At 52.0% G+C, this 13,613-nt stretch overlaps 5 protein-coding genes across 5 annotated transcripts; 1 reads left to right on the top strand and 4 right to left on the bottom strand.

Annotated features, from left to right (window-relative positions):
* Positions 1-82: 82 nt before the first annotated feature.
* On the bottom strand, positions 83-2,148 carry AA0111_g60 (hypothetical protein; the record flags this gene model as incomplete). Its single annotated transcript, XM_028652174.1, has 6 exons — positions 83-1,006; positions 1,055-1,152; positions 1,307-1,412; positions 1,461-1,616; positions 1,663-1,863; positions 1,915-2,148. The coding sequence occupies 6 exons, from the start codon at positions 2,146-2,148 to the stop codon at positions 83-85; spliced, it is 1,719 nt and encodes a 572-aa protein (XP_028512416.1).
* A 1,628-nt stretch (positions 2,149-3,776) lies between these two features.
* AA0111_g61 (hypothetical protein) lies at positions 3,777-7,259 on the bottom strand (the record flags this gene model as incomplete). The annotated part of the gene is made up of 3 exons (XM_028652285.1): positions 3,777-4,221; positions 4,269-4,957; positions 5,007-7,259. The coding sequence occupies 3 exons, from the start codon at positions 7,257-7,259 to the stop codon at positions 3,777-3,779; spliced, it is 3,387 nt and encodes a 1,128-aa protein (XP_028512417.1).
* A 999-nt stretch (positions 7,260-8,258) lies between these two features.
* Positions 8,259-9,063, top strand: AA0111_g62 (hypothetical protein; the record flags this gene model as incomplete). Its single annotated transcript, XM_028652395.1, has 3 exons — positions 8,259-8,283; positions 8,409-8,644; positions 8,725-9,063. The coding sequence occupies 3 exons, from the start codon at positions 8,259-8,261 to the stop codon at positions 9,061-9,063; spliced, it is 600 nt and encodes a 199-aa protein (XP_028512414.1).
* A 419-nt stretch (positions 9,064-9,482) lies between these two features.
* On the bottom strand, positions 9,483-9,993 carry AA0111_g63 (hypothetical protein; the record flags this gene model as incomplete). Its single annotated transcript, XM_028652506.1, has 3 exons — positions 9,483-9,597; positions 9,652-9,754; positions 9,843-9,993. 3 exons carry the CDS (start codon positions 9,991-9,993, stop codon positions 9,483-9,485), a joined length of 369 nt encoding a protein of 122 aa, XP_028512415.1.
* An 803-nt stretch (positions 9,994-10,796) lies between these two features.
* On the bottom strand, positions 10,797-12,921 carry AA0111_g64 (hypothetical protein; the record flags this gene model as incomplete). Its single annotated transcript, XM_028652617.1, has 4 exons — positions 10,797-11,633; positions 11,682-11,776; positions 11,827-12,700; positions 12,751-12,921. 4 exons carry the CDS (start codon positions 12,919-12,921, stop codon positions 10,797-10,799), a joined length of 1,977 nt encoding a protein of 658 aa, XP_028512420.1.
* Between the last annotated feature and the right edge of the window lie 692 nt (positions 12,922-13,613).

Consider the following 13,613-nt stretch of genomic DNA (forward strand, 5'->3'; position numbering starts at 1 on the left):
ATATCTGCATTCAATATATCAGCATGTCTCCGACCGTCAATTAATCGAGGTATATTAGCTTACCATAATCTTCGATTTCACTTCAAACTGTCTCCTTGGACGGGCTGGCAACCTCCAACTCGTTAACAGTGCCAAGCTCTGGGTCGCCGTTCGCACCATCGTCAGCTTCAGAAATGTACTTTGGCAAGCCTTGTGGTGTATAGGACTTGTTTGGGGTGTGCTTGGGTGTCGTGGATTCCTCTACTTCCATCTCCTTTGCTTCTTCCTCGTCAGAACTGTCGATGATGACCTCTTCAGACAAAGCGCTCTTGCGTGGAGGCGGCCGTTTCCGCTTTACCGCGTCCTTATCCTCATCTGTCTCCTCATCGATGAGCTCTTCAGACCGGCCGCTCTTCCTCGGCCTGCCACGCTTCTTGGGGATTTGACCTTTAGCCTTCATTCGTGCTGCTTTGGCAGCCTTTTTACTGGCAGCCTTCATACTGGCAGCTATGGAGAATTCTTCATCCTCGTCAGATCCTTCTTTCTTCCATGCACGACCTTTGCCCTTGAAGTGTTTGGGTTTAGCAGACTCGGGCTCAGTTTCTTCTTGAAGGAGAGCCATCGCCTCTTCATCTAGTGAGGCTAGTAGCGCGTCGTCAATGTTCTGGCTGATTGACGCGACTGATACTCTCCTGCCCTGCGCAGCTGGTGACGTGTTACTTGAATCCTGTGCATCTCCATTTGTCGGCTCTACATCCTCAAACAACTGCGAATCGTGATAGTATGGTCTCTGTTGTGCAGGCTTTCTTGTGCGAAGACCACGTCGGGTGGAGCCTGCTGATGCGGTAGTCGGATCTGGAGAAGCTGCAGTAGAGTCTGTATCTTGGGCTATCTTTCCATTGACTTTTGGTGTGACATTTGTGTTGACAATGATGCCTGCCTCAGCTACACTCACGGTATCGCTAGGCGTAGCTTGAGTGGGATCTTCTTCAACTACAGCTCCACCTTCAGTGGTAGACCCCTCAGGCTTGACCATGTTAGCAAAATGTACCGGTGTCTCGGAGAACACACTCACGAAGTTCTTCTTCTTCGGTGTTTTCCTGGTGCTCAGTTTCAAGATATGGCTTTTCTTCGGCGAGTCTGCAGTCGGTACTGGGGCTGGCGATTTCGGAGCTGTGAAAGGTTTAGCTCAATCACAACAGAATATTCAAGCAAGATTTCGTTTCAAATCATCATGAGGTTTCGGCCCAGCAGGGTTCTGGCAAACGTGACAGGACTACACAAATCGGGCAATCAATCTTCCACATAGTTTTAGAAATTCACATACCAGATCGAACTGGAAGAGGAGATGCAATCGCAGATGCAGAGACCTCATCGATCGTAGTTTCCATCGGGTCCTCTAGCTCGTCATCTGGCGAGATGGTCTCCTCCGACTAGATACGTCAGCGTGGAGTAGAAAGCGTGTACATAGTGAAACTCACAATAGGCTTCTTCCTTGCTTTGCGTGTGGAAGACTTGCGCTGCCCATTGAAGGTGATCATCGGTGCTGTGGGCGTCGCAGTCTCAGCCACGGGCGCCGATGCTCCAACGTCTTTGACGACTTCACTGTCGCTCGCTGAAGCGACGACCTCCTCGGACTTATACAGTCAGCTAATAGACAAAAGCCCAGCGGGTGTTACTCACGAGTGGCTTCTTACGCGCCTTACGCCTCTTCTTGCCAGAAGGACTAAAGTCTTCCGAGTTGGCGACGGCAGTCGATGTCGCAGACTCAGCCGTGCGCGACAATCCATTGCCATTTGTACTTGCAGTCTTCTTGGGGCGGCCAACTTGACCACGAGCCTTGGCTACTTGAGGTTTGGCCTTAACGGGTGGGGCCTCCTCGTCCTGGTGCATTCAGTAAAGGACAGATTTTGATTCATCGTGACAATAACTCACAGTTGAATCAGAATCCTCAAACATGCGCAAAGCTGTGTAGTACAATGAGAGACCACCTGACTTTTTTTGAGACTCTACCCATTCTTCGTACGAAGGAAAAGGACCGTTCTGATTTGCTTCTTTCCAATCCATGAACTCGCGATGGCCATGCTTGTCCTCCCAAAAAACGGACGAGCTGTCGCTAGACTTGTGAATACCCTTCTTTGCAGATGCCTGGTGGCCGTTCGGGGCCATGATAGACACAAAAAGTCTCAATGGTAGCCAGGGTTGAGCAGCTGTAAGAAGCGCAAGAACAGATGAAAGAAATTGACGCGCGCTAATGATGCTGACCCAGAAATGCGCGATAGAAATCTGTGCCGATTAAAAGTATGAAATGAAGTGGCGCGAGGAGATGCGCGCGAGGTTGACGAGTGTCGTGAGGAAAGTCGGTGTCGTGAAGTGACAGAAGAGATCCAAGTCCATCCGAGATGATCCACGTCTCGTGGCACGTTAGCTCAGAATCAGCAACGTCGCCAATTGCGATGAAGCGGGCGGTGGCAAACTTCTTACCGAAAATAAGCAATTGGCTTCAATTGAAACTTGAGTCAAATCGTGATGCAGACGTCGCTCTAAGGTGGAGATGTGGAAAGTGGGAATGGAGGGTCCGCGCAAAAGGGAAAAGAAGGTGCGCTAATAACCTCCAATTTCAGCTCGACCACTTATCGGATCGAGGTATATCAACAACTTTAGTTTCACTCCTCAACAGGCATCGTAAAGCCAAAGGCTCGATGGCATGTTATTGGATACTTAAGTTTACCATGTTCAGCTCTACCTTTTTTTCTGCACTTATGTGCTTCGGGCAAGTGCTCTATGCGGCGGCGATGACATCTTCTCTATCAACGCGAATTTCTGCGAACATAAAATTGTTCGGTACCGCACGAAGCCGTCAATCGCTAGGATAGCTCTTGTCAATCTTAAAAAGGCTTGCGTATATCTTTCAGATGCCATGTGCTTGATGTCAACATCGCACTACAGCTCAGCTCCGTAGCTAATGGAAGTATGATGAGCGTAGAAGAGAGACGCATGCTCAGAGACCTGCGAGCTGACGACTTGCTAGTCTGTTGTTTAGGTTACAAGTGCTAAGGTCGATTGTGTTTGTCTGCGCGCAATGATACTGTAGTATCATGTTAATATCCTGGCGACCACACTGCGACAAGTAGGGTAGTGTTCGACTGCCGTGTGAGAACCGTCATCATATATCACACTGACAACCAATTTTCTACCGCATACCTCACGATGAACAACTATATCATCTCGGTGGCGATATGCTATTCATGTCACACACGAAACAGAGACTAATAGCATGGTCATACTCCATGAATAGCATTGAAATACTATGGGCGACCCATAGATACCATGACAATCTTCTCAAACCCACGGATCTGGTATATACAAAGAGGAATGCACGAAGCCCCAAGTCCAAAACTAACCCATCATGAGTCCAGCCTGATGTCGCAAACATGCGATCGTAAAACCACGCAGAAAGCCACTGCGCAAGATGCAAAGTTGGGTATACAAGGACAACCCCTCCGCCTTTTCAATGTAATAAGACAAATTTGCTCCCGCAGAAAGATGGTGAGCGAAGGAAATGAAGAAAAAAAAAATCGCGCGTAAGATTAGCATGCTCTGTGCAGACAGAAAAGTTATAGTGTAGGCCCAAAGCCGTCATGAAAAGCGCGAAAAGAATAAAGATATCTCGATGAATTAAACAATGGTTGCGAAAGACGACCTCCTGTCACCTACAATACATGGTGAGAAGTCGGAATTATAGAAGGCGACTGGCAGAATAAATCCAGTCGCGGTGGTCAGCCAGCAGTATGTCACTAGAAAGACTCGGGTGGGCTCGGCATTCCATGGGCGCTACCATCCTCCTTCTCCGGCTCTTGTACGCTGTGGTTTTCTCTCTGCACTGGCTCAAGCTTCAGTTTTCCAATGGGCTTGCCAATGCCCTTCATGAACCCAGCTTGATCGTTGCTGTTTTCGTCCTTCTCCTCATCTAGCTTGCGCTTCTTACGAGCCATTTGTTGCTGCTCTCGGAGAGGACGTTTCCGGGGACTGGAGATCTTGCCCGTAGGTGGCAAACGGGGTTTGGGGAATCGCTGCTTCGGGGGGAGGTCGTCATCTTCAACAAGCGGCTGACTATTGTTGTCATGAAGCTTGCTGAGGAGCCAGTTCTGGAGAAGACCAATCTGGTTTTCAGCGGTCTGTACGGTAACGGGCTCGAATTTTGATGGTTCAGGCATGATGACGCCAGTAGTTGCGATGTTGCTGAGTAAATTAGCGGGACCCTTGTGGAAGCATTTCGCCCAACGTACCTGTTATCCTGTCTGGCATACGCATTATGCACCCTGTTTTGCAGCAAATGTAACGGCACACTAGACGTGAGTCCGAACTCGATGTCGAGACCAAGTTCTTTGAAACCAAAGAAGTCTTCGCCAATGTCTTCGGCGAAGTCACCTCCCACGAACTGCTCGCTACCGTCATTGAAGGCACCGGCACCGTCAGCGCCAGCGTTGTCCATAGCTGGTCGCAGAAGTTCAGTGTAGTACGATTTCATCCTATCATGCATACCACCGAGCTTTGTACCAAGCCTTTCGACATCGTCTTTGACATAAGTTTCCAGTGACTCAAGATCGACGCCATTAGCATGCAAAGAATGAAGCACGGCTTCTTCCTGGGTGAAACGCGGTGCCCAGTTTGTAGCCTGGCCGTTGGGAAGGATAATCGGTGTGTCCGACTTCATCTTTGGCGTCTCGCGGTAGATTCCCAGGCTTGCAACAAGATTTTGGAAGAATTTTGCCGCAATATCAGTCACGGCGTCAAGAGCGGATGGTTGAAACTCTTCGAATCCAGCATGATAGAAGACCTTGCCAACGCTGCGCTGCAAAGCAGCACGACAGACATAAGGAGCCATGATCGGCCCATCCTCAGACGTGACTATTGGCTCAATGTCTGCCTCGTGAAAAGGCTGTGGCTCATATCTCTGGAACTGGTTTTGGTACAACTAAAAGGGTCAGCGGTTGTACTCCTACAGAATCTGGAGAAAGACCTACCTGTGACTGAATCTGCATCTGTTTGACGATGCCAATCTTTGCACAAATTTTCCTGGTTTCTTGCAGTATGTGGTTGTTACCATCGAACTTGTGCACGAGCGCACTGTCTGGGGAAATGAACTGTCCTTTCGGCAAGATACGCATGTACTCTTCCGCTTGTGGAATAACATAACCTTCAGCGTCCTCGACCCATTGCAGGCGCTCAGAAAGGTCAGGAATGGTGCACACAGGGTCGTAGTAATCAGGAATCTGACGCTCTTCTTCCCCTTCAATGCCTTCGGCAAGTGATTCGCCAGCTGTGGCCTGAACGCCGTCTTTGCCGTCCGGCGCAGAAACAGCTCCACCAGCAGACTCTTCTTCGATAGCCTGCTTTCGGTGTCGTAACCATCTTCTCATGCCAGCTTTAGTGCGCAGAATGGCAGGTTCATCTGGTTGTAGATGATCGTCACGGAACAATCTGTGCCTCTCTGACGCGATGATTGCTCGATCTTTCTTCGTCACTTGTTTCCAGGTTTTGTATTCCAGGTCGTCGAGATCGGCATCCTCTTCCAAAGCATCGCTGACTGAAACACCAGTGCCGTCGGCTTCCGATACGTCGGCTTGACTGCCATTCACGCCGTTCCGCGAGATGCTGTTTGGCCCTAATGGTGTCAATGCACCGGGTGGCGGAGGTGTTGAGAAACCATTGACGCTCCCTTCCATTTCAGAATCCGCTCGTAGAAACTCATTCTTCAGGTTGGATACTGCGTTGTTAAGAGACGGAACTGGTGGCTTCGTTTCTGGGCCCGGCGTATCTTCCAGACCGGCTGGAGGGGCCTTCCGTGCCGCGTTTGAGCCTTTGCCTCCTTTGCTTGGTGCCTTTCTACCCCGTGAAGCCATGATAGGTTCCTCATCTTCGCTGTCATCAGCGCCATCAGCGTCTGCATCGCCATTACGCATTCTCCGCTCCTCAGCCTCGACCTCGGCGCGATCACGAACGGTAATATCAGGAATGAGAGGTACGAGCTTCTCTGTTTCCTTCTTCATATGCAAGGCCTTTTTTCGGAGGAAATGGCTTGGGTCTGCGTTGTACTTCAGACAGTTCGACCATATAAGCATGAGGTCTTCCACGAACTCCTTCTTGGATTTGTACTGTAGCTGCTTGAGCTTCTTCATCATTGTGCCAATGTCCATGGGGTGTTTGATCACATTGTAGTAATCTGGGGCCTCTCGTTTGTTGACGCGCTGAAGGAAGGGATGGGCATGTTCGTTTGCCTTGAGTTCCATGAGGACCTTCTCCGTGCTCTCATAGAGCTCCTCCTGGCCGACCCGATCTTCGTTTGCCCATTTACTCCTATTCTTACGGACTTCGCTGATGAGGCTTCGTAGCTGCGCGTCTGTCGCATGGACTCTGTCTCTTTGCGCATCGATGCGGGAGATGAGGTGCTTGAGAGTAAGGCTAGACGCCCCAAGGTTGGTGGTGCTCAAAGTGCCCTGCTGAGGGGCGACGACGGCGCTGTTGGGCGGTGCATTCGCAGGCGTTCCAGATGTTTCTATCTCCACTTGGCGGTCGAGCTCGTCAAGCTTCTGCTGTTCCAGCATCGCGTCACGATCGCTCTCCAATGGGTAGAACATGGTCTGGAAGCTCCGCTTTGCAGCATCCTCGGCTGCCTTTTTATCTTGTTGCAGCTTCTTGCGCACATCATCTGATGTCTTTGTGTGGTCCGACGAAGGTGTCCCAGTCCGGTCGTGACCTGACTTGTTCGATATAGAGGGTACGCGGAGAAGGCTTGGCGTGCTGGGAGCGGCAGCAGCAAGGCCATTGGCTGAGCCTTTCGTGTGTAAGGGAGAGGTGCGGGTATCGTCGTCGTCTTCATCGTCTTCGTCATCGCCGTAGTCGTCCTCGTCGATGGTGCGGGTTAGCTTCTTCGGGGTGATGATGGCTGGTCGCGCGTCATGCGCCGGAGCATCACCGGATGACGCCTCATTGTCCAGGGCATCAACAGCATCGCCTTCGTATGTGCCACCGAGCACTGAAGCCAGACGCGCTTCGGTGCGTAGGTAGTGTTCGCGCCAACGCGCCGCCCGAGGATCTTCCTCCGCGGCGATGTCTCCCCCATCCCCGAAGTTGTTCGCGTTGTGGTTTGACATGGCCTCATCGTTCAGCGCATTGGGAGTCCGCAAACGGGTCGCATTAGGCGGTTGATGGAGAGAGCGGCTATGACTTGGGCGTTCTCGCGATGATGGCGGATATGGAGACGCACTGAACGACATAGTCGTCGTCGTGGGTTGTGGGGGGTGGTCTTGGCGGTTCGCGGCCTCACGGGGATGGCCCGCCAGCAGGGCGACCGTCTTCCAGGTGTCGCAACGCGATAAAATCAAGCATGTGAGAAGAGTCTACGGCGTGCGAGTCGATTTCTGATGACTGCGGGATGGAAAGGGGTGCTGTGGGCTCGCGTCTTGATGGCCAAAGATGCGGCCTGTGAGTTTGGTCGTTGGTTTAAAGTCGATAGTTGCAGGTTGACCTATCCCTTCTCCAGGCACGCCTTAGCGTTAGCACCTCGACTCCCGCAACGAACCCCATGAATCACCCACATCCCAATATCAGAACCCTTAACCCCAGCGCCTACGTGTCGGCAGCATTTTCCAGCATGATAATTCATTCTGTGCGCGCCTGACATGCTCCATCGTCGCCTCCAGTGGCCTTGCACACGCTGACATGGCGCCGATGGCATGGACTGTGCTCCCTGGGCGTATCTGGGTCACGTTCTTGACCAAGGAGCCCGTCTTTTCCAACTCTCGACCAGCCGAACCTACCCTGAAAATGTTCTGTGCATCGTATTTTGCAGCTGTACAAATGCAAAGAACGGCATAACCCCTTTGAGTCGCAGTCGACTTTGATGCAGCTCACGAAATACGAGCTTCTTCATACTCATGTCCCTGGGGAAGCCCCCGCATTTCCTTAATCGCAATGCTGAGATCAACCTCAAAATGCAAGCCAGCAGAGATAGCGTCAGGTACCAGGACTCGGAGCTGCGACCTGGGTCTACCCGCAGTTTCCTAGGTTGTCGATTTTCACAGGTTCCACACGTGATCGACAGGCATGATACCATGATAGGTTAGCCCATGTCTGCAAGCCAGTTCCGCCAGATGCCAGCTCGTGGCAGCATAGCAACGCTCGGTAGCTCCAGCCGCCCACCCATAGCAGCGCTCTGTCCCCACGACTTGATTATGTTCCCTGAGCGCTTATAGCCGCAGCCAAACGACCACACGATGCGCATACGGAAGCCGTTTGCTGGTAGGTAGCACGAACTCGTTCCATACGTCAGAGAGAGCTTGAGGCGCTGCGCCCGAGCAATCAACAGACATTCCTCTTCGACTTGCTCGCAGCTCTCATACAACACCAAGCTGACGCATCCACAGGCGCTTTCGTAGCCCTGATCTTCATCAGCGCCGGCGCCGGGTTTTCCCCGCCCGACTACAAGATCCCCTCGTACAAGCAATCCGACAAAGCACTACATTTTCTCGCCTTCTTCCTTCTCACACTATGCTTCTACTGGATACTAGAGACGAGTCGAAGGAAAGTCTTACAGCTCACCTTCACGGTGTGCACGATTGGTCTGGGAATTGCTAGTGAAGTTGTGCAAGGCTTGTTGCCTGTAAGTCAAGATGCGTCCGAGAAGAAACGGCTCAAGCATATGGCCATGGGCCGAATTACACAAAACTAACTTGTTCCAAGATTCATCGTGACTTCGATTATTACGACATCGTAGCCAACGTCCTCGGTTCGCTCCTCGCTCTCGGCCTTTGTAATTGGTACCACAAGCGCATGCTCGAGCGAAAGAGAGCTGCACGCGGATACACAGCCGTTGCCGGAGACGAGGAACGAGACATTGAGCTGGGTGAGAATGTGGAGGGGCAGGAGTCCGGTGTGATCCGATCCACTGTTGACGAAGAACTTGAAACATGGGACGAGAATGCAGAAGACTGGGATACTACTGAACCGGAGCCCGTGAGTGGGAAGAAGAGTCTTGACGATGGAGGTGATTTGGGTGAGGGGAAGAAGCGAAATGACTGAAATGATGACACTGTACGACGTGCATAATGAAAGTTGCACTTGGGCTGGAGTAACGAAGCACTGGATGTTGCAGTTCTTCACGTCTTATATCCCACGCTTGCAACAACACGTGCTGCTCATGTCGTAAGTGAACAGCATATAAGCCCCGCAGTCAGCCAGCTGTACGAGCATTTAATACCCAGTAAAATCACCAACATGGACGCAAGGTGGTGCAAGTCGACTTGGATATTCGTCTACAAGTTCATAGCTAGCTCTCGGTGCTGCTTATGCAGGCTTTCCCGAGCAAGCTTCAACCATGATTTCGTCATTTGGCCTGTCCCTTCTTCTGGATTCATGCATTTTCCAGTATGACATTCCGAAAGAACCCTAAGACCCCACACCAAGCGCCATGATCATTCCCTTTTCGAACCACACGCTACTTAAGCAGTAGTAGTCTTAGCAGCGGCCTGGTTGGGGTTGATCTTCTTTCCGTCCTTGTTGTACCTAACACGTGGGGGAGGAGCACGGTTGCGGCGGCCTTCACGGGAGCGGACACTGCCAGTGTGTTAGAAACGAGTTCATCCGAATCCTTGTGCGGGCTGAACGTACCGGACGATCTTGCCGTGGATAGCGCAGGAGACGCAGTACTGGAGCTTCAGGTACATCTTGGGGACAGTGTACTCGGGGAAGACGGAGGCATCGGAGATATCACCTGTGTGTTGTTAGTCCTCAATGCCCTGAAGTCGCCGCTTCGCTATCTGTCGTGTTCGGCGCAGCGTCAGAGCGATCGTGAGACGTACGGATGGCGGCGGACTCGACCATGTTGCGGATGGTGAATCTCTTGATTGCCTTGTCCTTGGGTGTGCATCGTGAGCAGTTGGAGCAGCGGATGGGCTTGACGTGGCCGCGGCCCTTCTTGTTACGACCGTTGGACGCGCGCTTCTTGACCATGTTTGCGGCTGATTCTATCGAGTTTTGTAAGCGGGAGTGTGCGTTGACGAGGTACGGGAGTGCGTACTGAAGATGTGTTATCTAAAAGTCAGCAGTGGGGTGGTTGTCGTGAGGTTCGTCCTTGACGTCGGAGTCGTGAAGTCGGCACGCACAATGCGAATATTCAGAAGCGAGTGAGCTTGGCGCGCCGCGCGCTAGCCACATACAGCGTAAGAGCACTCGTAACCTCTGCTGCAACAACAACACACAACAGAAACGATGTATTCACGGAAAGATAAGATCGGAGCGTAAATTACCGTCTGGATATTTGTGTTCGGAAGTGCTGTACCATTGTAGGTTGCACAGTGTATTGCCTCTGCAATAATCTGACATTCTTCGTTTGAATTAGCAGGCATGCTCTTGATTACCTTTGAATAGTCGGCAGGTTGTGATGTTCAGTTGTATTATCTGAAATAAAATGCAATGGAAATCTCGTGTTTCTAGGGCAGAGGTTATGAGAACCTTCCACCTGATGAAGCCACATGTTGATCATATGCTACAACATGTCAAGTTTGAAGGAGGCATCTCATGTATCGTTATTGGTGCCTTCCACATCCATTACTGTACTGCCTATGTAGCCAGGCCATCCGTCAATCTATCACACTTCTACTTGAACAAAGTTGTACATTAGTGGAAGTAAAATGTATTCAATTTGACTACCAAAACAGCTAGGAAATACCCAGGGATCTATGGGATATCAGATTCTTACAAAAGAAACAATTCACTCTCGCTCTTACTCCAACACATATTACCCCATGTCCACCTTACCGACTAGCGCGACCAAGAACAAAGACACCAACGATAACTACGGCTAGTACACCGATAGCTCCAGGTAGGAGAAGGTCATTTGGAACACCAGCAATGATCTCCGGCTGTTGCGAGAGAGGTACTGGTTGATTCCGGCCTCTCGATCTAGGCTTTTCGTCGTCCTCATCGAAGAACTGCTTGCGCTCGCGAAGAGTAGACTCAGGTGGTGTAACGGGCTTGGGTAGCGCAGGTTGTGGATTGACCTCGGCAGACATTGGGGCCTTGTCGGGGTGGTGTACGAAAAGGTCAACCTTCTCGCGATGCGCCATACGAGATAGGCTGACAGCTTCGACCAAATCGTCGTTGGTGGTGATGGAGATGGTATCACCCTCGTTGTCAAGATAGCTAAGGGCGAAACCACCGCGAGAGACTTTGCCGTCTTCGAAGCTCGGTGTGCCTCCTATGGCTTCGACCTCGCTACCGAGCTTGTTGGCTACATTGTGGATAAGCTCTTCGATGCCTGCAGATACGACTACCTGCAGACGGTGGACGCGACCACTTGGCGCCTTGAACTTGAAAGGGAATGGCATGTCCTCCATGTGGGACGGTGGAATACTGGCGACAGCGGACGGGTCTGGTGAGTCACCGCCATGATGAGAAGCAGACTCGTTGGGTAGCACACTATCGCCGCGATCCATGAGGCCAGGGCGGTCGTTGTGTGAGAGGTACGAGCGGTGGTCATGGACACGGCTTCCACCCTCGCCTGACATCATCGACTCAGTCTCGTTGTCCAGAGACAACCAGAACTTATTCCATGCGGGGCCTTCACTGTCCGTTGTGCTGATGTTGTTGATCTTGGAAGAGTCAGCACAAATACTTTTTCACTGAACAGCCCGACATACCTGATCGAGAGTAGCATAGGTTAGTTTGAGAACATCGACCATACCAACGATTTCTCCAGCGTCGCTCATCACGGGCAGGTTGAGATAATGCCCATCTGCAGAACATTAGCGGTTACTCAGCTCACTCAGCATTTGGAATACTTACCATGCATCTTGCGGAGAGCAGACTGGATGCTCATGTCCATGGGCGCAAAGTCAGGATGAGGTGTCATTACTCGTACAACACTGCAAGTCATGGGGTCGAGCCCTGCGGCAATAACGCGGAGGACGACATCCTTGCTGGTGAAGATACCGGTGATGGATCCGTTGTCCTGTACCAGGACGGCCGTGGTATGGTTCTCCTTCATCAGTGACGCAGCTTCCTTGACGGAGGTGCGCACAGAAACAGTGGTGGGTGGGAGTCCCGTCAAAACAGACTCGAGTGTAGGCCCAGACATCTTCTGACGAATAGCCTCGACGTACTGGATGATCTGTTGCGGCTGGCTGGAGCCCATCTCGGCCTGGACACCCTCTAGAGCATCGTACAACTTGCGCGAAGAGCTGTAGGCGCGCTCCAACTTCTCCATGGCGTCGTAGAAACATTTGGTAATATCCAAGATACCCGAAATGTCGTGGTTCTCGTCCATGACTGGAAGATGACGAAAGCCCTTCCTGACCATCAGATCCAGAGCATCGGTCGCACTCGTATCGGTCTTTGCGCAGAGGGGGTTCTTGGTCATGATCTCTTCGATGGTGACATCGCGAGCCTTGATTCCAGCGCCAACGACACGGAAGGCCAGGTCCTTAGCAGTGAAGATACCTGCTATGCGTTCATCGTCATCGGTCACCAGCACGCAATCTTCTCGTTTAGCTGCCATCAATTGAGCCGCCTCGGCGACTGAGGTAGAGGGCTTGATCTGGAGCGCGGGGGAGGGCTTCAGGGCGAGGACAGTGCCAGGCGGGGCTTTCTTGGAGGGTCGCACTCGGCCGCTGGGGTTCTTCTTCTTGTTCAGGTCGGTTTCGATCTTTCGGCGAATGGCCTAAACACGAGATGAGTATGTGGTTGTCCATGGCAAGCAGGGCAGCTTACGTCGTCGCGCTTCGACATCTTCGCGCGGCTGGCGCTGAGCCCAGAGCCGCCCGCTTCGCTCTGGGCAACGTGAGAGGCATGAGTCTCGAGAGCTGGTCGTGGAATCCCCGATGGGCTGTGGGGGAATTGCTGGGGCTGGTTGCGGTTCGAGGGCTTGGGCGTCCCCCGCATGGTACCGGTATGCGACATGGCGTGGGCTTACGAACCAAGCTCCTGGTCAAAAAGCAGTTTGCTGGCAGGTGGGGGAAAGGGAAATCGGATGTCGACGTGGTTGCCAGGGTACGGAAAACAACGCGAGGGAGCAAGCGCCGGGGCCAGACCGCTACTCCCTCTTTGACTTGACAGTCAACATGGGAAATGTGCACACGGCAGGCTACCAGGCCTAAACACCTAGCTCACGTCACTGCTACTCGGGCGGACACTGTCTGGCGCATACTGCTTGCGCTTTGCATCTAGTCTTGCACGAAGCTGCCTCTCTGCAAAGAGGTCATGCACGCAGCCGTAGAGACTAGACAGACTACTACCCTACAGCCTACAACAGCGCAGAATAAGGAAGTGCAAGACAGCCCGTGTCAAGGTCGAGTCTCCAAGTGCCTCTTGATATAGACACGAGTACTCTTAGTGTTGTTGCAGGCTGCAAGGGTCGGCTTGCACTCAGTCACGTACAGTCGGTGAGAAGGCACAATAGCCAATGGCATGGTGGGGTTGCACTCTCCACGCACCCTTGTTTTTTTGGACAGGCGGATTCGCGAAGCCAGCCCCGCCAAAACAGTTGGTGAATGAAATTATTTCTACGGCAACCCCCCCAAATCAGACCACACAAAGCCCCAGATTCAGCCGCCGACGGACGTCTGTAAGATAGC

The sequence above is a fragment of the Alternaria arborescens genome (genome assembly GCF_004154835.1).
Source record: "Alternaria arborescens strain FERA 675 chromosome Unknown contig_1, whole genome shotgun sequence".
NCBI lineage: Eukaryota > Fungi > Ascomycota > Dothideomycetes > Pleosporales > Pleosporaceae > Alternaria > Alternaria arborescens.